The sequence below is a fragment of the Ammospiza nelsoni genome, chromosome 3 (assembly GCF_027579445.1).
Source record: "Ammospiza nelsoni isolate bAmmNel1 chromosome 3, bAmmNel1.pri, whole genome shotgun sequence".
Taxonomy (NCBI): Eukaryota; Metazoa; Chordata; class Aves; order Passeriformes; family Passerellidae; genus Ammospiza; species Ammospiza nelsoni.
The window spans coordinates 88,781,952-88,808,620 of record NC_080635.1 but is presented as its reverse complement, the minus strand read 5'-3'; the positions used below and the strand labels follow the sequence as shown (position 1 = coordinate 88,808,620).

At 38.7% G+C, this 26,669-nt stretch overlaps 1 protein-coding gene across 2 annotated transcripts in view; it reads right to left on the bottom strand.

Moving 5' to 3' along the window:
- Window positions 1–26,669, bottom strand: part of MLIP (muscular LMNA interacting protein) — a 105,402-nt gene that overhangs the window by 37,713 nt on the left and 41,020 nt on the right. The window contains exons 2-5 of one of the 2 annotated variants that reach the window (XM_059469517.1): window positions 23,131–23,289; window positions 20,793–21,161; window positions 13,243–14,871; window positions 7,786–7,857 (exon numbers count right to left, since the gene is read on the bottom strand). In XM_059469517.1, the coding sequence (XP_059325500.1) occupies window positions 7,786–7,857; window positions 13,243–14,871; window positions 20,793–21,161; window positions 23,131–23,289 (2,229 nt within the window). The remainder of the gene's footprint in view (window positions 1–7,785; window positions 7,858–13,242; window positions 14,872–20,792; window positions 21,162–23,130; window positions 23,290–26,669) is intronic. The other variant, XM_059469515.1, reaches the window with a different exon arrangement.

Sequence of the window (26,669 nt, the reverse complement as noted above, 5' to 3'; positions counted from 1 at the left end):
TCACAAAACACCCTCAAAAGCCAAAATCCACTGCTCAGTTCCCTTTTCATCTTCATCCAGCATCTGTGAAGCACATTCTTCCTGCCATCACCCATTTTTGCTTTGAAGTGATTTTCAAATAGACACCGTGCTGAGACCAAAAATTACTCAGGAAGCCTGCTGATGTGTCTGCTGAAGCTGGACTACAGGGAAGGGAACCGCAGGGTTTGCGGAGTTTTTTTGTTTAACACATTATGTTTTTGTAGGGTTTCATTTTGTTAATTTTTTTTTAAGTATAAGAGTAAAAAGAGCATTCCAGTTAAGCCCTTTTTCATGCATGTGGGATTCTGCGTGCATGGGCTGGTGCCACTGAGGTGGGTGTGAGGGCTGCCAAATACAGGAGATGTATGTGGACCTGTGATGGAAATGTCAGAATATTTAAAAAATAAAAAAGAAAAGAAGCACACTTATTTCTGAGTTTTACTTTGCTGACTACATTTTATTTCTTTCCTTGTCCAGCTACTGGCAGCACACATGTGTATACACCTAAGCGAAAAGTTAGTGACAATTTACTTTTCATATTATTATAATACCACCCACAAATGATCTCGCACAAAAGCACATTCATGGAACACCATGTCTTCTACTAAAATTAAAAGTGATTGCTTTCCAAACATTTCTTCCTTTCTCTCTATCTCTTGACAAATGACAAATGTGTTGGCCTTAGAGTAGTTTCAGTTCAAAAGGTGAAATGTAAAAGTGATTCACTTTGATATACAGAAATTAATGTAATCTTATCCCAAGACAGACCAAGAAAAGATAAATAGCCTTTCTCATCTCTGAAGTCTCCTCATTGTCATCCAGTTAGAGTTTCAAAAAGAAAGACAGTCCTGTTGAAGAGGAGGACTCAGCCAAAGAGAGCTCAGCACTGCACTCAAATACAGTGCCCCTGGTTCAATAAGCAACAAAATTAAGTAGAAGAGTCATTTCAGTACCTATTAGGGTCAGGTTTGACAAAACAGCCTGATATAGAGGGATGATGAGTTTGAATGTGAGTTAGGAAAAAGAAAAACTTTTAATCAATCATGGATTTGGAATGGGGAATTATCTAAGCTTCTCAAAACCCCCAACAAACCAGTAAGATAATAAACATAATAAAGGGATTGTTAAGAAAAAAAATACAGTTGCTGTTTCATATTCACTTCACCAGAATAGTGGGTGAACAAAATCAAGGGTAAGAAACAACTACCCTGAAGATTTGGGAGAATCTTTCCAGAGAAATTACAGCTACATCCAGAAGTCTCTGCTCAGAGCCAAGATGCCTAATTTAAGAAACTATTCATTTCAGAAGCTGAGTTCCCAAATATCTTTCTATTTTGGAGCCTTCAGTGACTAAGGAATGCAGGTGAGCACAGCACCAAGGTCTGTGCTCTCCACAGTCCCCCTGAGACACAGCCATCATGCAGGAGCCACACTAGAAAAAGCTGCAGTGTTCTCCCTTACTGTACTTTGGGAAAAGAAAATTTTAATCTTCAAACCAATTAATCTAATTTCATTCACTATTTCAACTCTTTAATTCTTTCTTTCTTTTTCTTTCTTTCTTTCTTTCTTTCTTTCTTTCTTTCTTTCTTTCTTTCTTTCTTTCTTTCTTTCTTTCTTTCTTTCTTTCTTTCTTTCTTTCTTTCTTTCTTTCTTTCTTTCTCTTTATTTCTCTCTCTCTCTCTCTCTCTCTTACTCTCTTTCTCTCTTTTTCCTATTTTTCATTTTTTCTTATTTGAACAGCTGATTTTTCCAAAGAAAGAGTAGAAACAGGAAATTATACTCTCTATAACTATCCCTACCACCTCTACTAAGAGAAATGGTTCTGTTTGATCTGTTGTTAGCTTTTCAAAACACATCTCATTTTTTCCCAGCATGCCTTCTTTCACATTTCCACATAGGAAAAATAAAGAGATAAAAATGTACAACTACATTTTCAAAATTACTGGTGTCATCATGCAAAAATGTTATGATTAATTTCTATCTACATGCTGCTGATTAGCACTATCAACAGTACTCAAGATTCACTTCCTATGCTGATGGCCTAACAATATTAAAAGTGGAACATTCTTGTTTAGACATTCAAATTTTTGATTATATATGAAACAACAGTGGTACCAAAATTTAAAAGAACATCATAATTTAGATAATGAAAATGTAAAGCAATTTAAATGAAATAACCAGTTGCTGAACCACTGGTTTTTTTCCTTGAAAAGGGCAATTTTGGGGGCGTGATGCATTTGTGCCATTGACATCAATGATGACTACAATCCTTTCTTCCTCTTTCTTCCTTTTTGATTGCTAAAACTGTATCAGAGCTGAAAGGATACTGGTAAATGACCCAAACACAATACCTAATATTTCATTAGAAGACTGAAAAGTCCAGGCAACATATAGGATATATAGAAAATAATGTCATCCAGCAATGGACCACATCAATAAAAAGAAATTAATTTTGTGACCTAGATCTGACATAGCTTTCCTCTTACTGTATTCTGAAAACCCTGGACTGAGCATATTTTCCCCACCTCTATCTTTTCCCAAGCCCTCAGCATGTGTGAAAAAATCCCACCATACAATGGAACTTCACATACCATTATTTCCTTTAACTTCTCTCTTGAAGATGCTGGGGGATTACACTGAAAATTTTACTGAAATTATACCTACTATTTTCTGTCCCATAAAATAATTAATATTGAAAACTGCAAGGCCCATGAAAAATGAGTGAGCTCAAAGGCTGCTCCTACATTGGCATATTTGATTATTATTACAGATAAACTAGGTCTTTTATTTAGTCCTACAACTGCACAAATTATTGCCTTTCTTTCTTACCATGAGGTATTTGTCTCTAGCCTTGAGAAACACTTTGATGTGAACACATAATCTGGATGCAAGAAATTCACCTAGTAAGTGCACACCAGAAATATTTGGGGAAAACTTATTTTTATTAGAATATTCTCAGCAAAGTCTTGTCAGAAATGCTTTCAAGGTCCAGAAAGTTCTGACATGCCTCATAATAGCCAATTGTCCAGCAGTTAGGTCAATCACCTGAGTGAGAAAAATTGTTCTCCAGGCTCCTGCTGTATGATTTCAAGGAGAAACCTGTATGATTTCAAGGAGAAACCACAGCATTTGCTATGATCAGTTCCTATAGCAATGGATTTTTAATAATACAATAACTAAGAGCTTCCTAAAGGCAAGAACTTAAAGCTGTGTCTTCAATGCAGCTGAATGCTGCGATGCTTCCTCAGTTGCATTTCTTCCTTTTCACTTTAAAAAAAAAATCCAAAAATAAAAAAAACCAACCAACATACCCTCTTTTTTTTTTTTCTTTCTGCATGCAGAGGAAAATACCTTTTTCTATTTTTTTCTTCCACAAAGAGAATATGCTGCACTGCCTTTAGTCTGTTTCTGCAGGTGATGCAATTACCAGATCTTTGAAGTTTTCCAAGAAGTGTAACAAAATATGGAAAGACTGTTTTACTTTTTCTACATTTACTTAGAACTGAAATTATTGCTGTCTGCTTGTCATCAGTTGATAAACAGAATCCAAATGAGACAACACTTGCACCCCTTCCATCCACAGCCAGTCCTACCTAGTGTTTTTCAGAAGACGTGAGGATTAGAAGTAGTGTGGGATAAGCCCCTGATGTTTCCTTTCCACCAAAAAGATGCTCAGACAAGAGAAATTCACACCAATCAGTATGTAGAGGGGATGTGTAGCTGGACAAATACAAAAAACCCATATTCACCCGCATAGAGCTTGCTGTAGACCAAAGAAGACTGAACTGTTAAGAGAATAATTTTTCTGGTTTGTAAATCCAAAGCCTACAACAGTTTTTGGGTTACATATAAAATTCTACATAATCCTAAAGATGAAGTTGCAGTTGTTTTAAGACACTATTTTCAAGGCCCTTGAAAGAAAGAAAGAAGGAGTGCAGAGGCTGTTCCTATATTAGCACATTTGGTTATTACTACAGACCTTTATCACTCTACAACTGCACAAATTATTGCCTTTCTTTCTTAACACAAGGTATTTAAAGTTATGAATTTTGCTGTAGCACCTGGAAATAAATTCTTCATCTATCCATTTTGGCTGAAAGACATTGTAGTTGATACTTGATAAATACAATCTCAAATTAACAGACACATTACTTTTTAAATAATACCCAATTCAGAAGGGAATTTTGAATTAGACTATGTCCACATCCATATAATTGTAGAACTTACACAAGAGTGAGTGTCTGCAGAAGTGTGACTCACTGTTTCAGTGTTAATAAGGCCAGAAGGAATGTCAATGCTCACCTAGTATGACGTCTTTAAACCACAGGACTATCTGGAATATGAGAAACCAGAAAATTGTCCTGTCTTGATTTTTCAATTTTTGTGATAAAATGCCTATTTCAGTCTCCAGGTTTTTTCTAATGGCTGATTAATTCTTTCTGTCAAATTTTTGCCTTGTGCCTATTTTAAACTTGTTCGGCTTCCTCTTCTGGCCAGTGGATCCTATGATCTGCTGGGCTGAAGAGCTCAGTATCACAGTCTGTGGTCTGACTCAAAGCTCTGGATTTGTGTGGCTGTGATGGCACTGCTGAGTGACCCTGGGCATCACCAGCTCATTATCAGAGTTTCTGCCATCCCTGCTCAGGCACTGTGGAGTTGTGCCCGTCCTGGTGAGGACATTGTCCTGACGTCCTTGCTGCCAGCTCAGTTCCCTGAGGAGCAGCCCCCTCTTGCTGCTCCCTGACAGAGCCTGACCATGCTGAGGGTGAGTCCCCTAAAAACAAGTCTTGTTTTTCTGGCTGTGAAGGAAGTTACAGCCCAGTCTTCCAAGAGATATCCTGGGTAGTGCTTTTTCTAAGCAGACAACAAAAATTATGTGAGAAACATCAGGTTCATACAAACTCAAACAGCTGGGAAACTTGCCAATAAGGAGACGTGATGAGGTTAAGCCACTTCTGGGTTTCTCAAAGTATACACATATAGAGCCAATCAGCCTTTTCTTCTCAACTAATGGGCACGTACTCGAACAACTCTCTTTGAGTAAGAGTATTGGAGGATAAGAGCATGTTCTAAAAAAAACATTAAGGTGATGACAGCCTAATGGTTTAATTAGCAGAGGTTGAAAAATGCTAGTTTAAATTAAAGTTGAAAAATGCCAGTTTAAATTAAAACATCTACACAAACAGAAAAGAAACTTGAGAAAGAAAGATATCAACAGAAAATTCAGAGGCAGTCAAATCATTGCACCTTACATGGCCCATGAGGAGCAGTTTTCTGTCATGGGACCCAATTAATACTGCAGATGAATTGTTACTAAGATCACCCACAACACAATTCTTACTAATTTTATTTCTCATGACCACTTAAATTAAATAACATAATTACTCACACAGTGGGAAAAAGCCTACTTCTGATAACATGCATTTCTAATTTAATCACATAGCAAAACACTACTTTAGCACCTTAGGCTAAAAAATATATCTAAAATTATGTTGGTTTTCCAATCATATAATAATAATTAGATGCTAATAAAATATCACTTATGTAGTTAAAATCTTACTGTCCTAAATCTCACTCTTTTAAATGCTGCGTGTAAAATGCTTTGCATAAAATGGGAACATAACTACTCTCGTTGAGCTAGAACGTATCATGAGTTCCCTACCCAACATTTTGAGAAGAATATTTGGATATGAAGACTTGGTACAATGGGGCCTGAGTGTGCCTTGTGATTTCTTCATGCTTTCTCATAGGAGTCATACTCTAAACTCTCATCAGCTGACACAACAGGACCAGCTTAGGAGCACTACAATTAGCTGCTGCTGCAGATCAATAGGAGACTGTTACCCATAACTCCCCAGATGGGAGAAAGCATGTTCGCAGGCAATGCTGAAATATAAATATACACTTACAAAGTTACTTAGTCAGAAGTCTCTCCTGAAGGGAAATCCTATAACAGAGAATTGATTTCTTATTAGTACTACATGACTGCTCTCACTACTGAAGGATACACCAAGGCTACGATTTTCAGTAAATCCATGGATAACTAGAAGTCTATCTAAACACAGATATCTTTTGAATTGTTACTTTTTCCACAGGTGCTGGCATTAGATTGCACAAATCCGTTTCATGTATTGGGGATAAGTAGCATGCAGTTTGTGAGTCAATGCCCAAGACAGTGCCAGCAAGACTGTCAAAAGGAAATCCATTTTCTTATGAAAAAGTACAATCAGATAGCTGACATAAACGAACCAGTTCACATCAGGAGTGTGATCTTAGAGTGGGTGTCCTGCTCAGGGTCACCTACTTGGCTTGGGTTGCAGGGTGGTGCAGTCTCAGAGTGCACTAACAGCGCCTTTCAGGTGAAGTCAACCATGAAGTGGTACTTCAGGAGTCACCAAATTCTTCCACCCACTAACAGGCTTTCTGCTCAAACAAAACCCTCCCAAAATACATTCTGTAGGGTTGTAGAATCTCCTGCATCAGCTATTTTCCTTTACAGAGCCATTTCTATTGCACCACATTGCAAGCTAAAGCAAACATAACCTTCATTAGTGCATTCAAGATTTAAGTAAGGGAAGGATCAGGTTTTATGCAAAAGATTAAGAAAATCCTTCAAGATTAAAAGAATATAGGAAAATAATATATCTTTTTTTCTGAAAAATAATCTGATTTATAGCACTTAACTGATCATTACTAGATCATAATCAGTAACATTTCAAGGAAAAAATTATCATCTTCAAATATTGTACAGTTAAGTTCACCAATAACTTCAGGCTTTGTAAACTACTAGTGAAATCAACTGAGCTGTATATGTGTATAAATATTTAAATCTGTACTCAGGAATGCTTAAACAAATTAATCAGAGGGGAAATTCCTCAACTAGGTCCTGAACAGAAAGCTTTTTCTGAAAAGTTACAAACTGAATGTCACCATGATTAAGCATGTCTTTAAACATGCAAGACACTTAGCTCATTGATCATCGGAGAAAGCTTTTCTTAAACTTAGCTATTCTTTTGAGTTAATTAATTTGGGAAAAAATATTTTAAAAATAAATGTCTGTGGGTATTTTGAACCCTTAATGCAAAGCTTAAATTTTCAATTGACTTTTCAAGTTGAATTGTCTGAATAAGACTATACAGCCCTGCCCTTGTTGACTGTGACTTTGGAGGTAAACCAATGCACTGAAGTCTGGGGTTTGAATCTATCTGCCTGTCCTACAGAAAATGATTGCTAGCATAAACTACAAACTGAGAATGGCCCACTAGCTCTCACAGTGTTCAGGAAAAATGGAAGTTAACAGAGGCCAGAACAATGGCCAGGATGGTTCTCCCTTTAACAAAACAGCAGGTCAAAATATCATATTTTTGGTTGTTAAATTTATGGGTATAAGCACAGCTGTCCAATAATCATTACCTGACCAAGATCTACTGATTTTCAGGTCCCAGAACAGCAGTGCTTCAGACACTTTCCAAAAACTAAACAGATTTTGAGATGTTGCGATAAAAGTTGCAATTCCTTTAGGACAGTGGAAGTTTTTTTTCCTTTTTTATAGTAAATAGATTTTCAGAAATTCAGATTGCTGGAACTTTGATCTTCAGTGAAAGTGGATGACCCTATAAAGTGGCCGGAATTACAATCCTGAGTAGTAAGTTCCCAGAATTCACATTCTGCTGTATTCCCCAACAGACATGTCCGAATTTGTACATCAAGTTGAATGGTCTCAAATGTACAATGCAGTGCCCAAGTCTTTGAGCAAACACTAACCTTCTGTTCCATAAGCAATGTGTTTGTAGGGATTGCTGCAAATGCCTTGTAGCTTGTCTTGATCTTGTACTGCTAAAAGGGTAAACCAGAGAGCAGGAAGAGAAGTAAAACAGGGTAGAAGAGAGAGAGGGGAGAGAGGGGAAAGGTACAACAGAATGAAAGACAATTACAATCATCTTGCAGACATGTTGCAACAAAACAATGCTTATGTATTTCCTAGAAAAACTATTTCTTTTTAAAAATCCAGTGTTTCTGTCAAGGCTTTAAAGTCTGGTAATGTACACATTTTGTTCTTAGTAATGAAGTAGGACAAAACAAGTTCCCTCTATCTTATAGCTTCCAAAGTAAGTTTAACCACTTTCTGCTGACTGCCACCCTTAAATGAGTATCAGGGGAGGCTGTAAGTTTTTTTCCCAAGTTTTCTTGCGAATTGATATGAAAATGTACAGCTACTTCTGTCGGTACATTCACCTCAACAACTGCTGCTGAGTGGTGTGGTCCTGAACCATGAAATCAGAGAGATTTCTGTGATTGGCTCTCATGAGACTGATTATGATCCTTAAATGCTGAACTGCTTGTTTGAGTAGATAGACCATTTAAATCTTCATGCAGCTTTTCATCTCCTGAATAAATGACTCTACCTCCCAAACAAAATAAGCATAGGAACTTTCACACTCTAACAAAACTAACAGAACTGGCAATCTAAACATACAAAATGTACGAGTTTGGGTTTGAAAATTCGAACATAAACCTTAAAATTTATTATTTTCAAATAATTTATATTGTAGACTCTATCTGTTTGCCCAATTAATTTTAAATCTTTACAAATACTATTTTTTACATTTCCTTTATCAATATAGAGGCTGAATTCAGTAATTTTTAGAAGACTGATGAGTCTCTTCTATATTTAGAGGAGTTCAAGAGGTAGGAGTCTTAATCACATGACTACTAGAACTTTCACTACTATTATTATTATTATTATTTATTAGATATTTGCTACATTGTTCCCTTTTTGGCAACAATCTGACAAAAAAGTCATAAGTTCACACAAAAATAGACTTCTAAGTTAGTGATTGATTATTTCTGTGACAGTCAGCCAGAAATAAGGTTATTTGTTAATCAGGTCACGTTTTTTTAATGTACCATTATCTGCAACAGTAAATGAATGGTGATTATGAGATAACAGTCTGAAACAGCATGTTGCACTTTGGGTTATTCTTTTGTTTACTTTTTATTTTCTTTATATCTACTAAAGGTCTCAATGACAGCAGAGTGGGCAAAATTTTAACTCAGATAAGAAATTTATCCACACAACTGCCTTGAAATAGTGTAGGGAACAACCTTTTAATTCTTTCTATATAATATTGTTTGCTTTTGGCTTCACTCAGTTGGAAACTGGAGAATGAGTCATTCAAGAAGTCAGTAATCACAGCAATCATATTGAATGAAGAGCTTGACAAAGCAGATGAATGCAAATTCTGAAACGGAACTTTTTTCTGTTTTTTGGTGGGAGGGGCTTTAGAGCATGGGATAGTAATTCATCTGAGATTCATCGATTCTAACTTAGATGTCTATCATTCAGTTTCTTCAGTCAACACTGATGCTTTTTATAATCATAGCCATTTCTACAGAATTAATCTAATCCCAAAGTAGGCAAATGGAAAGGTAAAATAAAATCATCTTCTAAATACACCACATTCTCTCCACTAGATGTAATAGAATCACCTAAATTGTGCTTGGATATGTAACTTTCAAATGTCAAAAGTCATGTGAGATGAATCCTGCCCTTTGAACATTTAGACAGCAACACTGCAGAGCTCCATAGATGAATTTATGCATATACAAAAACTATATGCAAAAATAACTAAACTTATGTTTAGCTATTTTAAACTAAAATAAAATACTGATCACTGAGATGGAAGACTGAATTCCAAATATTAAAATAGGCATATTCACAAAATGTATTCTTGTTTGATTATAATTGAAATCCAACTAAAATTGTGTCATTGAACATGAGAAATACAATATCTTCACTAGCTCCTAGGCTATAACAAAATGTGCATCATATATGAAAAGAGAACTATGATCACTTTGAGGTTAGTTGTACTATTATATTAGCTAAACAAAGACATAACAGACTCTTAAAATATAAAAGTTTCTGTACTGCTTTTATGTGCTTCATGACTTCTATATATTGTAGAACCTGTGAGCAATGTGCTATTTTTACAGGTCTTGATGAGTGGAAAGTCTTTAATTCGGTTTCTCACCTATATGAATATGTTTCTTTACACATTATTTCATGGTTTTTAAAATTACTTTTTCAATATCTAAATACATTAAATAATTTGCTTCATAGGAATCTAGCAGTAATTTTAAACATCTGTGGACAGTTAGGTCTGCTGGCCTGCACCACAGTACGGCCAAAAGCAAACCAATTCCAACATAAGAGCTTGGGCAAGTGTCAGATGGGGAGTTTGGGGGAAACTTTTGGTTTTGTTGTTCGAATGAACACCTAGGGCATCCATGGGGCCCTGCAAAATCTGCTAGATGTGCTATAAAGGCTTAAAATCAGTGCTACCAACCTTGGTAGCTTAGAGCTCCTCATGAACAATCTTTCCTGCTTTATGGTAGGTTTTGCAGCTGTGCTGAACTCCATGTTGCTAAAATCAGCTTGTTCCCCAACTGTTTTGTGTAGACCTATATGCATTCTTGAGCTACATTCAAATAGGAAAAATCAAAGGCTTTAGAAGAATGATACCCCATGAAACCACAACAAAGTTTTTTCAAAACAGAAAGCTAGAAGTTGGGATTCTAACAACTGTTCCTTCACAATTTATCTGTCCCTACTGTGTTTCACTGTCCATTTGGCTATATTAGGTCCATGAGGACTTTATCAAAGTATCTACAAAGTCTAGGGAGGTGGCTTTTATTTCCTGTGGTCACCCAAAGCTGACACTTCACACTGATCTGTGGATTCATGTTTATATTCACTTTGCAAAACATTCCCATTTTTAAATCATTAACACATACAAACCAAGGGAAAGCACATGCTTATATAGACAAATACAAACAGTTAAACAAATGAATAGGTTATCTTTTGATTTGTGTTATTTGGTGCATGTCTGAATTCTGGTTTAGTAGATGTTGGTTTAAGGTGTACCTTAATGTTGCTGTAATGACTGTTGAAGCAACATTAAGGCTGAAAAATTACACATGTCAAATTATACACACCAAAGGCAAGCACTTCTAGATGCTGTATTTTTTCCCTTGATGTTCACTTAGCACTTTTGTACATGAAAAGATTTTGTCATGCATCAACCATTGTCAGATAAAGCAATCTGGTTTTTGTCTAGTTATAAAGCTGAGCTGATTACTACTACAGAGACCTAAATGCTGCTTAAGATATTAAAGTTGTCTTTCCTCAAAACTTTTCTTTTTTCCTCTGGAAATATATTGAGATTTGAGGCTGGAGTATCACTGGACAGCCTGCTACCATTAATACATCCGCAAAGATAATTGAGCTAAACCGTAATCTAGGGGTGGAAAAAGGTGAGCAGAATGGGGGTTGAATGGGCAGTATTAGCAGTAGATGAAGTCTTTGACTCACATTTTAAAGCCATGAGAGACCTTTCTTGCACTGAACACCCAGCTGCATTAGATTTGGATATTTTAGCTCTTCCACATCTCCAGCTGAGTCAGCTTTGTTTACAAGATTAAAAATTAGACTGGACTAATGGTCCAAGTCTGTTATACTGGTGGACACTCTCCCAGTCTCCATGGGATGGTGGGCCAGTTTAAAAATTGCCACCATATTGCATCATAAAGCAGAGTTAGTAGGAAAGGGGACAGTAGGAAAGACAGAAGTATAACAATCTCTGCAAATATAAAACCAGGCAATAGCTCTGTGTCACAAGCAGAGAATTTCCTTACTGCCAGAAACCTCACAGTGCTTGATGCACCAGCCAGCAGAACAGCAACTGTTTTGCAATCTGCAGGCTTGGTCATGGGTTACAGTTTGGTCTCAGTGTCTTTTTTCTTGGAATTTCTACAATTTCATATCTCTTTTTGTTTCATTAACTAATACTGACAGGGTGTAACAACACTGTACAGCTTTGCTTGGCACAATGGCTCCTCTTGGCTCATTTGGATTTTAAAAGAACCATTCATGACAATTGCTACTTTGTGCTGATTTTAACCTCTCATTTCCAATTAACATTTTTTAAGTCACCCCTGCCACAGCCAAACTGTTAGGAGTACATCTGACACAACTTGATCTAGCAGACCAGGCTGTAATTTTGTGCTGTGAGGAAATAAATCAATAAACTATGATAGATTTTGTGCGATGGACAGAGCTCAGATGTGAGTGGAGGAAGGGAACACAGCACAAGGAAAGCACAGAGTGCAAAGATAAGATAAAAAATGTTGAGAAGCTTCCTGCAGCTCTGGTGCTTTCTGCAACGAACTCCTCCTTTTTGCATAGCAGCTCTTCTTGTTTTCACCTACCTGCTGCATGGTTTTGGATACCCTTCCCTTCTCTTTCCTGAGATACACCTTTAAATCCACAGTGTGACTGGTTCCCAAGCCCTCCTGCAGAAATTGCCTCCGTTGCTCATTCTCACCCTGCAATGGCTCTCCCGCCTTTGGGTGGATGACAAACAGCAGGAGCTTGGCTGATCTGCCAGGTGTGAGACTTTGGTATTTGCAGTAGTTTGGGCTGTAGGAAGCTTGGCTTTTCTTTCCCCCTCATCCTCTGTCTAGCACAACAAAATCAGAGGAGTACAAAAGGAAGGGAAGAGGCAGGAGACTGTCCTCATCTTCCATTGCTGGCCCTTGGCCACAAAGCCTTTGCTCAGGCTAAGCTCACTTTGCCCCAGGCTAGTCCCAGGGTGGCTGGGGTGAGGAAAGCCTCCAGGGAAGTGAGGAGGACAGGCAGGATTGGGTGCTTGGGAATCACTTATCAGTGGAACAGCTAGTTCACATCAACTAGATTAAACTGCTTCTTGCTCAGCCCTGCACCTCAGATCACCACACTTCTATTTCTTTCCCTGGGAGCACATAAGGATTTGTTTTAGAATGGGGTGAATAGAACATGCTTCATGGTTGATTTTTGATACACCAGGATTTTAGGCGAGCTTCACAAATATGTGTACCAAATGTACATCAGAGCTACTGCACACAAATCCATCTTTAGTAGTAAATCATCATACTCAAGAATAAAGTATCTTCTTTTTTATGCTAAAGGATTCCTACAACATCTTCTCCATAATACAGAACACAGTGCTAGCAATTTGAAGGGTAGGATTTAATTTTCACTATCTTCACTATTAATACAAAACCTGTTCCTTTTCCACATTTTTTCCACATTCCATTTATTTTACTAGTATTCTGCAACATGGGTGTGATTTTTTTCCTATAGGGACAAAGAAATATTATAAAATAAGCATGCACCAAGAGTACCTTGGGTTTGAAGTTTTCATGGCCAGGAGGCAGGGAAAAAGACTGTGGTGAAGTCAGCTCTCTGGGTCTTGATGGCAGTGTGCCTGGTGCCTTGTCTGAGATGGGAGATCTGCACTTTAACACCGATGAGGTGGCAGAATGCTCAGGTCTCGGAGAGGAGGAGTTAGACCTAAAATTTGCTTGCACCAATGAAGAATTCAATTGTAGTGGATGGGAATTAATGCTACCAGTTTGTGGAACCAGTGGGGTAGAGTGAGGCCGTGGGAGAGGCCACTGCTTTGAGATGCCAGAAGGGATAGGAGAGCAGGCACTGATCTCATGAACAGATGTTTGGGATGAATCTGATCTAGATCTAGAAGGCGAGTGCAAAAAACTTGGGGAAGGAGATGAGCATCTTTCTGAGGGAGGAGACAATGCACCACTAGGACAGGTAGAAGCAAGCAAAGGATATGACTGGCAAGTGAAGATGGGTGAGTAAGTGTGCACTCTCTGAGACTTCTGAGGTGCCCGGGACCGGGAGGCAGAACAGCCCAGCCCTTCTGGAGAAGGAGAGGTGGGGTATGCAATGGAAGAGGGAGCTGGGGCACTAGGAGGACGCAGTGAAGACTGCAAATCTGGAGAGGCAATTGATCTTCTATAGGAGGAGAGAGGGGATGACAAAGAATTTCGGCAGTCTGGAGAAAGCGACTGAACGGGAGGGGGCTTTTTAGGAGAAAGGGACCTCGCTTGAGGGGTGGGATGAGGCTTGGAAGGTAAAGGCAGATGCTGAGCCCATCCTGAAAGCCAATAATCCTCTTTGCTGGGGGAATCTGGCCTTATAGGAGGGCTTGAAAGAGATTTCTTGGGGGTTGGGGGAGTTGTTTTGAACTTTTGATCTATTGCAAGTGTTGAGGAACTAAGGGAGCTAGGGGAAAATGTGGGACAAGAAGCAGGAGAAAGCGGCCTCCGCTGAGAGGAGCCTGATCTCAGAATAGCAGTTAAGAGAGTCAGTCTGGTTGGCAGAGGGGATTTGACTCCTGACTTGGCTGAATTTCCTCTGGATAACGTTTGTGCGCAAGGCTCATTTATACTACATATGGTCGAAGAGGACCCATAAAGAGAGGGTGGAGACAAAGGTTTAGGGCTAGGAGATAATGAATGTGTTATTATATGTACAGGAAGAGGAGACAGAGCTCTCAATTTTTTGGAAGAACTCGGGGATATAGACTGAGCTAAAGATCCTTGCACTTCAGCTGAACATGGAGGATTGGAGGAAATATTTGGACTCTTTGTCTGAACAGAGGATGTGGTGAAGCCTCCCATTTTGCAAACACAGTCAGGGTTATAGAGACTTGGTGTTTGTAGGTTATCATACAATTGAGGAGTGGAGTACCAACTCTTTGATGCAGAAGAGGATATTTTAGACATTGCGGGAGGTGAGCTATGGGAAGTAGACTGAAAGTAGAGAGATGATTCTTGCTTAGAAAACCTGGTTGCTGACTGCCAGTTGTTACAGGAATCTTCCAGCGAAGAGGCTTGATTCATGTTAACCACGGCACCACACGCTACTTTCTGATTAATTGGAGAAATTAAGTGGACAGCAGGTGGTTTAGAGGAAAGATGATCAGAGGTGGAAAGAGTAGAAATTAACTGGAGAGGAAAAAAAAAAAAAAAAGAATTGTTAAAATAGATGGAACTTGTGGAACTGTTAAACACCTCACATTTCAGTCCTGTGGTCATGCGTATAGGGTTCCATTAGTACTGCTGTGTGGGTTAAAAGCATAGGGCTGTTTTAAGCTTGGCCATAGATGGATAAGGTCCTTATGGGGAGGTCACTGAGGCAGACAAGCTATGTGGTACTTTGGGTTTATGACACTTCAGTTTTGTTGATGTAAACAGGTTCAAGGCTACAGTATTTTTCCTTTTAGGTGGAAGCCAAGACAGTGGTGCCATGAGTGTCCAGAATCATGTGATGCCATCCACATTATGCAAACACAATGGAAGGTAAGAAAACTGCAATAGTGCCCAATCTCACTTTGCCAGTTCACTGGAAAGCAGCCTTTTTGAAAACAGGATTCAAGTCAAGTGTTCTTTTTCTCATTCAGTAAACAACCAAACTGCCCTTCTGCAGCACTGTGATATCAGAATGAGAAATTTGCTTGGAACTACTTAAATCAGACATCCAGTCTGCTTTTCACTTCTCCTGTCATTCACAGAGCAGAGCATTTGACAGTTTGCAGGCATGTGAGAGTCCTTATCCCCTTCTCCACAGTCTTTCGATACACTAATAAAACAGTAATGAGCTCTTTCATGGGTGTCTTTTTTCTTGGGTCTATTCTAATTAGGATTTGTCAAAACTAATTAGAGCATACAAGTATATTATCAACCTGTTATACAGTTTCATGCTTCTAAAGAAAGAAATTCTCTCAAAATCTTCCAAGTTATTATAATGCTGAAATTAAAAACTGAGGTATGCACAATATGAATAAAGCATAGCAGTATGAAATCATGATTAAAGTCAACTGTAAAACCAAAAGGATACAAATTGTCACCTAACATTTGACTGAGCAATTTCAAAGCAGGGAAATTGACTCCAATTTCATCAAACTTGACGTAAATATCAGAACACCTATTTAACTGCTGTTAGATACCCTGAAAATATTATGCAGCTCCATGAAAGACTATTATTATATGATTCAGTTTCAACACACTACTTTCTCATGGCTTTGGCTCAGCTTATTAATTATATTTTTAATACATATGTCTTACCCATAATAGAGATGAATTATGATGATTATGATTATATAATATAGTATTGATATATTACAAAACAAAAATAAGAACAAAACTAATGTTCAAGTGAGAGCATATGCTGGAAGAAGCTGCAACAGAAGAGGAAGATTTAAAAGCTTTCAAAGGCAAAAACATGCCTAAATATGGGCTAAACACACACTTCAAAACCCTATTAGCCCTTATAACTTAAAATCAGTGAGCTCTTCTTGCTAAATGATACCATACAAATAGCAAGTCTTTTAAACCAAAGATGCTTTCTGCATAAGGTAACTTCAGAAAAGCCAGGTCAATGCTTTGATTTATAGGAATAAACACAAAACCTCCAAATGCCTTTACAACACTAACTTGTCCTGTTTTTATACATGTGTTAGGGTGTCACATTTCAAAGTGGAAAGTCAATGGATGTACACAGGGAAGATATTGGATATAAAAATTAATGTTGTTTGTATCCTTGTATATATATTCTATTCAATTGAGAAATTAGGCCTCTTGTTGAAAATGCTGCTAATGAAGAAGAAGCAAAAATACTGGAAATTGAAAATCATTTACCAGCATTTAATCATTATGAAAAACTATTATTAAAGATGTCATGAAAGATAAAATTATTTAACAAGTTGAAAAGCAGTGTGGTAATAAATCTGATAATTTGGAGCAGCTTCCTGAATTTAATAATGAATTCTGGAAGTTAATCAACTACAAAAACAGAGCTAGGGTATTTAATCTCTGTATTTCAAACTAGAATGGATAAATTTCCCTTACAAAGACAACAGATTAAAAGAAAGTGAGGAACAAATATGAAACTTCATAATAAAATCATATGATGTGCACTGACTTCCAATTAGTAAAAACTTAATAAGATTTATAATCAGCTACAAAAATGTTCATGGTAGCAGATGACAAATATGCTCCTGCAAGTAAGATAAAGACATTTTGCAGAATTTTTCCAGTTTAAATACCACTGAACATTCACATGCTGAGCTAATTGAGCCATTAATCAAGTATTCAGAAATGATTTTGCTATTGCAACACAGTATTAATAACCACATCCATAGATGATGAACCTCATTTACAGGATCAGGGAATCATAATCAAAGTGGCTTGGAAGCGACTTCCAGAGGTCATCCAGTGCAGCCCCCTAGCCAAAGCAGGGCTCTCACCAGCAGCAGTGGCTCAGTCAGCTGTGCCTGTGTCCCCTCAGTCCCCAGAGCTCTGATGGAGCTCCAGCTCCCCCAGGCAGCCTGTGCCAGTGCTGCACCACCTCCCACTGGGGAAGCTGCTCTGGGGTCCAGATGGGATCACCCACGCTGTGGTTTGCAGCCATTGCTGCCTCACCTGCCCCTGCAGAGGAAGTTTGGCTCTGTCGTGTCCATAACTGCCCTGCAAGGGGCTCTGGGCAGCTCCCAGACGCCTCCTTGGCTGTCTCTTGATGGGACTCAACAAAGCCAGCTCCTTCAGCCTCAGCTCACTTGTGCCCCAGACATGCTTACACCTTTGTGTCGGACCCCACTCCCTTCCTCACATCTCTCTTGAATTTGAAGGTTGCTGGCCACCAAACTGAGCATGGCTTTACAGCTGCAGCCTCAGCAGTGCCAGGTGAGATAGAATAACTTCCCTAAATCAGTGGAATTTTTTCTGTTCAGGTTCTCTACTGGATTAAACCCTCCTGTAGGTGAATTGGATTAGTGCAGAAGAAGTGAGTGACCAAAGTAGATTTTTGCTTCTTTGGTCTGTGATTCAACTGCAAGTCCTTTTCTCTTCTCCTTAATACCTCCCAATATGTGTCCCAAAAATGTATGAGAAAAGCTGAAATAGGTGGCAAGGTTACACTAGCACAAAGGGATAAAGGCACTTGAAAAAGATCTTGATGCCTTGTAGTTAATCATTCCAGAATTTTCAAAGTGGACATAATACTAGTATTGAGCCTTGCCTAGAAGACCTTTAGCACATTTTAAATGGCAGAACTGAGCTGGAGACAAGGCAAATGGTCATTCTGGTAAGGTCACACTGTTCTGGCAGGGCACAAAAGATGTGGTTAGTTATACCAGCAAGACCCTGAAAGATGTGCTGGTCAAACAGGAAAAAGCAAAGAGTGTGCAAACTGAGACCCCAAAAGGCAGAAGTCATGTCTGAGTGAATCATGTCTTCAATTTAGACCTGATCCTGGGCCCAGTTAACCATCCTTTGACCTCAGTAGAATCTCCTTATAGACAGGAAAAATTAAAAACAAATCACCTACAAAGACTGCAACCTGAGAACCAGAAAGTCAGAAGGAAACACCAGAAACTGTGGAAAACCTGAAAAAATCCCTAGAGACAACACAGTAATTCAGACTGTGAGCTGAGACCCAATTGATATAAATGCTATTTAGTCCAGTTTCTCCCAACAAGGAAGGTGCATTGTCCAAGCAATGGCACGAGTTTGTAGGGACCCTGACTCATTCGTCTGGAAAAGCCAAACCAGATGGCACTCAATGGACTGAGAAACATAAGTGACTTCAAATAACTAAAAATCCCTCCAGTTACTGGAGACCCCCCACAGCAAGTCAAGAAATTTCTCCAAGTTGAGCCCATGCCTGACATTCGGGAAGCAGACATCCCACTCAAGCCAAAGGGTAAATTCCCAAAGGCAGGAGTCAGTCTGACTCTCTTGTATGGCTAGACTCTCTTTAACATTAAAAAAAAAAAAAAAAAAAAAAAAAAAAGGGGGGGGCAAAAGAACCCCCAACACAATGTATAAACATTAAACTATTACCAAGAAGTTCCAAATGTGATCAGAATAACAGGTTTTTTTTTCAGGCCTTGAATATAGCGTGGCATTTTCCAACACATCAGTCAGGACCTCTGTGTCTCACAGAACAGAAATTTCCAATTTTTTAGTGTTTTCCTTTTTTCATTTTGTTTAAACAAAGTCAGAAATGTATTAAGCAAAATGAGCCCTCTGGGTCAGTTAGTGTGATCCCTTCTGCAATGCAATGGTCCCCAATACTGGTCCTTGCTTTTGTCACATCTGACAGGAAACTCATTATCTAATTATGTTTTTAAGTTAACATAATGTTACATGCAATAACTCTTAAAAAGGACATGATACTGCCCTTATAATCCAAGAACTGAAAAAGTAGCCCATACATGGAATCCTTTGTAAAAAGGAAATGTACCAACAGATAAATAATGCATATCTTTAATCTTTTTGTAGTTTTTCCCTCATTTCAGAACTGATGATCCTTCATTAGATAACAAGTCAGAAAGAGTGATGCCTAAGGAAACATCTTAGAACCAGAATAACAGTGAAAGGCAGCTTAGTAAAAACAGCTTTTTTATGAACCCATAGAGATGGCTAAAGATGCTGAGATAATGAAGACTGAGGAAGTACAGTCTTGAAAATTTGGGACTAAAGAATAATGACATGATATGCAATTACCCATATTACATACTGCCTCTCTTCCTGTTCAGGTGGACAGTTAGCAAAGTTGGACTTAATTTCTTGTTCTGTGCAATCTTTATCTTCTCCGGCTAAACCTCACCAGCTAAACCCCTCTTTACTTCTCAAGTCACCAGAAACTTAAGAAAGATCCAACATAGGAACTCCTCTGTATAGTATTCTAAAATTTACCCAGTTTCTGTAGAAGCTTTTTTAAAAAATACCCAAGTAAGCCCAAACATTGCTAAAGTAAATTTGTATTTCCTCAGAAGAAGTATTCTGTTACAGGCTGCTTCCTCTATGTATGCTTACCTATGACTTTAACCTTCCTCATGGAAAAATCTCACTGGCTTTACTGGGAGTTTCTCAGAAGAAATAAACATTTCATATGCTGTGAATCCCAAACCAGAGTGGATTTCTTATCCACAATGTCTTCTATCATAAATTGACTCTGAATTTTTATGAAAAATTGAGTGGCAAAAGTATTTCAACACAAGATAGGAAATCTGGAAATCATTTTCAGAAACAAAGTAGCCATGCTTAACATTTGTTTTTAAATCATCAATGAAGAATTGCATTTTCAAGTGATGGTAACCCAGTCAAGGTCAAAGGAAGTGCCTGAATTTATTTCATGTGACACAGACATTGCTATTTTGCTAAAAGTGGAATTTTCCACTGCATATACACCCTTCAATATACATCAGTGTTCTTCCCAAGAGGGGAGACATTAACTTTTCATGCAGTACTTTGGATTGATGTATTTTGTAAATGAAACGTTTCAAAGACTTTTTTTTGGAAATGCCCCAGGGAGAATTGAAAATTTAATAAGTTGATAAATGCACCTATAAAGGTCCACATAAAATAGAAATTTCATCTTCATTAGTTCTTTACACCTGTGCAAAGTCAGGTGTACCAACCAGCAATCAGAATAATAGGACTTCACAGCTTCTTTCTCTTGCATAAAGGACTGCAAGACGTGCTGAGGAGAAAAAATAATCTAGGTCTAAGAAGTCTGATGCTAAAAATTCAAATGATCTCGAGGCTCCATTGATTTCAAGGACCTTACCCAATTTAGACTACCTAGGAACCTAATATCTCCTGATTAACTTGCTGTCATGATGAGCTGCTTTTAAAGGAAAGAATAAATGTGCCTCATCTGCTCCACACACACACCAGAATCATATGGGTAGGCTGGAGAGGCAGCAAGTCAAAAGGGATGGGACACCTCCTTAAGGTCCCAACCTTACAGAAATGGCCAATGAAAATGTTAATTAAGAACAAATTCACCCACCAGCTACACAAACTGGCTTCATATCCTGAAAGTTTTAGAAAGCAAAGGTTATCTCTAAAGATCTCATTACCTGATGTTTTTGTGGGTCAGTAGTACTGTGGGAAAGTGCGACACCTGCAAGGTGCCCATTGCCGGGAGGTGTCCCTGCCTCGGTGCCAGGGGAAAGGTGGGATGCGGTCAGCAGCTGAGCACTGACGGCACTGTAGCCATTGGAAGGCTGATGAACATTGCTTGAGGCAGCAGCTACTTCATCTTCATCACCGGAGTCCGTAATCAGGATAAACTCAGCCTTAAAAAGGTCATTCTCCTGCATTTCTCCTCTGCTTGAATGACACCCCAGGGACGGGAAAGCCGTTCGGGTGCTGTCTGCACAGACAGTGGACACACAGCCTTGTTTGGCCCCACTCTTTAAGACCAGGTCATCAGAGTCTGTGTCAAACTGCAAAAGACACAAGGAAAAAAATCCCAATTAACTGCATTTTATTTTTGTTCCCCAAAATGTAAAGCAATTTTGGCTTTAGGTAGTGGCTGTCTCTGCACTACCAAAAGTGCAGTAGCCTAATGAAGAATTTAGGCATGAGTGCACAGTGGAAGCCACTTCCCTGGGGAGTCCCAGCTTCCAGCCCGCAGCCAGTGCTGTGGGGGCTGCCTTCCCAGCAGCTCACAGAGCAACAGGGGCCTCTGAGACAGCGGTGGCCCCAGACTGGGCCAGCTCAGGGGCTGGGAAGGAGGGTGCAGCCGAGCCCAGTGAGCTGTCACACCGCACTACACCAGACACGGTGGGAAGGCACCCCGACCACCGCATCCACGGAGCAGACAATGCTCCTCAGAGCAGCCTGACAGACAAATCTGGGACAAAACCTATACATATTAATGAAGGAACAAAGGCCCTTAAGACAAGGCATTCTTCAAAGACTCAGAGGTCAGAGAGCTTTGCTGTATGTTCAAGCCTCGCAGCACAGACCACAATTGTTCCTCATATTTGCTGCAATTTCCACATCCAGTATGTCACTTCTCAAGCATGCTTCGGACGAAAGCAGGAATAGTGCAGACTACACACATGACACACATATCACTAAGGCATTCAGTATCGAAACTGCTTTGTAAATCATGTTTCTGTCAGAGGAGGAATCGGGTAAATGAATGGACATATTGTGTACTGCAAGAGGAAGCCTCCAGATGGGGCTCATATTTGAGTGCTGCTTGAGGAACACAGTAATTACAAATTTCCGCTTCACTGGCAGCTCCATGAGTCCTGGAATTCAGTTCTTAGAAAAAATATTGGACCACAAAGGGGGATAGCAGCACTATGAGTTTGACAGTGTTATTTTAATTATCTGATGTTGGTTGTCAAAACATTGTTCAGGTTCTAGACATTTTAGAAGAGGGACTAATCTGTGCTATGAAAGCCTCACTATTGCATCAACGGCCAAAAAGGGTTCCTCTGTCTACAGAGAAACACATGGGGAAGAGAAACACAGATGACCTGATGCTGCTTTACTCTGGGCATTACTTACAACAAAACAAATACTGAGCAGCTGTAAATGTAACTAATTCATTAAACCACCTGGGGATAATATTCCAGTGAATGTCTCTACAAATACATCCACCCTTTGCCCAGACCTAACCCCTTTTCAAGAGATAGGTCACTGAAATGCTGGAATATGTTCAGGTCAGAGGGCTGTGAACTCCTCCGAAAAGTTTATTACATGGAAAAGCACCCAGAACTGCAGCCCCAGCAATGTCCCAGGGAAAGAGCTGTTACACAAAAGCAGAATTGCCAAAAGCACTAATAGTAACCTGAGGATTGTGGTAGCCTTCCAAGCAGCATGGAATAAAATAACACATTAACTGTTGTGAGGCAGGAAAGAAACAAACAAAGGCTTGACTAAAAGAAGGAGAGCCAGGAATGCTGCACTGCTGGCTTCACTGTTGCAGGAAATCACAGGAAAAAGTTTCCAAAAATCAAAAGCTTGCTTCCACTTTGATGCATTACTATGCAGCTATGAAAGGAATTGGCACCTTTCTGGAAGCCACAGCACTGGCATTTGCTGAAACCAGGATCCAATGAACAACTCCTGGTCCATTTCCATGTAATAACACTCCTTGCACACCACTCTTGCTGTCATGAAGATTAAGAAGGAATCCCCCTCTGCCACTGCATGACTGACAGAGCACAGAATTGAGATGATCAAGGGTTTCCTTCCAATATAAAGTCTGGCAAAGGCAAAGCAAGCTATTGAGCAGACACTCGCCTTGTCTTGCACAATGATTCCACATCTGGGTAATTAAACCAAGCACAAGCCAAGGAACCACTCAAGGGAAAGGGCTTCAGTTCAGCAATGCTCAGAATAAAATTTTCTTTATCTTTCGAAGAAGTGGAAAAAGTAATGCAAACAAAAATCTACCTTATTTACAATTTTTTGGTTGCTCAGATCCTTTGGTTCCTCTGGAATTGTCACAAGGAACTTAGAGATATCCACAACCTCAAAATGAGTTGGAAGCTGTCCAATGGATGGTATGAATGTGAAGGTCAATGGTTTGGTCCCAGATTCTTGAGAAGAGACCTACAAAACAAAAATTCATTCAACTTCTTTATCCAAATAAAGACAATTTTTATCAGAGTTAATATGAATAACATGAAAGAATGAATCTATATAACTTACATGTTTGTTTTTTACTTTACCTGTAGTTGTTTTGGTGTGGGTTTTTAACTGGCTAATTGTGTTTTAAAGCCTTATTTAACAGACAAAACACTGCCTTGGTTATAACCATCAACATTCTCTATATTCTAGTGGTGGCTCAGCAGACAGGAGAACTTTTGTTTGATAGCTTGCTATTCTTTCAATTTTCCATAACAAAATCAGGAACCATATTTAATCAATTTCAAGGCTGTTTTTATCTTTGTTTAACTCCACTTTAGTAGAACAAAAATTCAATTATACCAGTGTATCTGGGCAAATTACAGTCCCTAGAGTATTTGCTTAATAAAAAACAAATTGGAAAAACTTTTGCTCTGAAAAAAAAAGCAAAATATGTTCACATTTTCTAATGTAAATGCAGCTAATTCTGAGCAATATCAGAAATAAATTGCAAGTATCTTCTCCATTTTCTTTGGGCTTCCGAGCCACCTATACCAAGTAGTTGTTTGTCTGTCTGCTTTTTTCTCCTTCCCCCTGCTGCCCTCTCAGCAGGACTGTGTATATAGGGCCTGAATGCACAAAGACAAGAGAGGGTAAATGAAGGCATTTTCACCTAAATGTTTGATTTTATCACAGTGCTCTCTGTTCACTTGAATCCCCTGCACAGGAGATGGACCAAGGAAAATAATAAGTCCACATCATGGTAAAGCTCTCAATTGCTTAGCCAGATTTCAGGAATTGGAACTGCACATGCACCAGGTAAACAGAGGGAGCCACACCCCAAACCACTGAACCTGATATGCTGACTTTCCCATGACTTGTTGGTGTAAAAAATTCTTTTTTCTGATTCAAAACTATGAAGTAAATTGATATTCCTTTGTTATATCTTATGTAAATCTTATGACTGTTAATTGTCTTTTCAATGAAGTCTAACATGCAGGGGGTTGAACTGTATTGAATCATACAGGAAAACATGATTATTGCCTCCGCTGCTTTTTTTTTTTTTTCGCTTGTTTGCTTGTTTAAAGTGAAACTAATTGAAGAGCTATGACTCTCATTATGCTTCATTGTAATTTGCATCCATAAGCAAATAGCAATTATGGAACAGAGCAGAATTATGGTTTACATTACTTGATCATCTTGTGGCTGGAACATTAAAATGATGGACACAGATTTCTAGTTCTAAAAAACTCTAGGCAAATATTAGTTACTTCTACTAACAGCTGTCTCCTGGAGTGCTTGGGCAAAACAGAGGCAGGTTATATGTAGAAATGCAGTCAACTCCTCTTTCCTCTACAGTTTGGAACAAGTGTGGTCTCTCAGACACATCCAAGTGTGCAGGTACAAAGTGCTCTCCTACTTTTACCTCCCCCTCCATTTCACACAAGTGACCAAGCACTGGAACAAAAAATGCACGGCCTGAATCAACAGTGAAAGAATAACAGCTAAATGCTGCACCATGCCAGGAGCTCAGGATGTTATTTTATGTGAAGGAGAAACAACAGCTCTGTCCTTCTCTCAGGAGCTAAGGTGCTTGAGTCTGATCATTGCTTTTCATAACAGACCAACACAATTTTTGACTATTATTAGCCAGCACAATAAACACTTAGTCCTTGCACCTGATAAAAGCCAGCCAAGTGCCATCAGCACTCAAGGATGCACTCCCTAGGGAGCAGCTGCCACTCCCCAGGACACAGCCAGGGATGCAGCCTCCAGCCCAAGGGGCCTTCAAGGGGCAGGATTACCTGCACACAGGCAGGAGCATCACATCAGCTTTAGTGATTTCTGTACAGCTGACACCATTCACTGCACCCTGCCTGGGTCTACACTAAAATCAGCTAGAGATGGCCCTTGCCTTCCTGAAGACCTATAGCTTTGCTTTCATCTTCTCTCTCTAATTAGGAAGTGCAGCTGAGGACTTTGACTACCTTGGTTGTCTTCAAAAACATTTTCCCCCTCTACCTCACCCTTTAGTCATGCTCTTGTTTTGACACTTGACAGCAGCTGTTCTGTATCACTGGACATTATTAAGTCAGAGGGCAAAATATTCCTTTTAAAAGAAAAAGGAAGAAAGGGAATAAGTGTGCAATAGCAAGCCCAAACACAAACAGATTTATGGCAAATTCCAATATAATGTGTCAGCATTGCTAAACTCCCATTATTTTATTTGCACATTTGTAACAAGGAAATACAAACAAGAAATTAGACTAGAGGCTCCAGGCTGTTGCACAGTAATGGAGATATCTTGATATCACCTTATTTTGTATGTGTCTTACCCTGCACTTCCCGTTTTATTGCTTTGGTGGAAAAATTACAGAACACCTTACCATCTTTGGCCTAAAGACATTGTGGAAATAATCACCAAAATTGCTTGCAAGGTAAAACTATGATTGGAAAATACATTAAAATAGAGAAACAAGATTTTTCTTTTTTTCAGGTGGGAGATGCCATTAAATCATGGCATTATTTATATTCCCCTAGTGTATATTATTTTCTTGACGTTTAGAAAGCATACACAAGCAATTACAATTACTGCATTTCAGACAGTTTCAAGTTGCTAGGTACTGCACTGAGCAGTGACAGGACTGTGCTCCTCTTAGTTTCACTCACAGCAATTGAGAAACAGGTACTTCCAGCTGGTAAAACTGGTCATGCAATCTAAGCTGCTTCACAGAAACCCAGACAAGCAAATATCACATGACTAGCCAGAAAACACAACCATTGCCACTGAGGGAAAACAAAAGATAAGTACAGATAAGTACTTGTGGCTTTATATTATTTTTAAGTTCTTATTTTCATTTTATATATATTTTTTAAAAATAAGTAAAAATACATTGACATTTTAAAATTTAATTTTTCATTTAGAAAAAAGATTTTTATAGCTTTTTTATATACTCATCTTATTTACCATCTCTCTCTCTCTGGCTGATGTTTCTAACCTTGAAGAACTGAAAAGACATGAAAGGCTGGACCTCCAGCACTTCGTTACATCTGTTAATAGCCACTGATATATAGAGGTAAACAATAAAGAAAAAAGCTTCAAATACAAATGTATATTTTAAAAATATATTAAACTTCTTATCATCTTTCCTTCATAATCAGTAGTAGCAGCAGAGGTAATTCAATATCATACATTCCCTGCTGCTGGAATTCACTTGAATCAATACAGTTACAGTGGCAAAAAAATACCAAATGTGACATTTGTTGAATTCAATAACTAAGGAATTCTGGTTTATATTATATAATCAATCTTATGCACGTGAAATACCAGATTTATTATAATTGCAGCCTTCACATTAACTAGT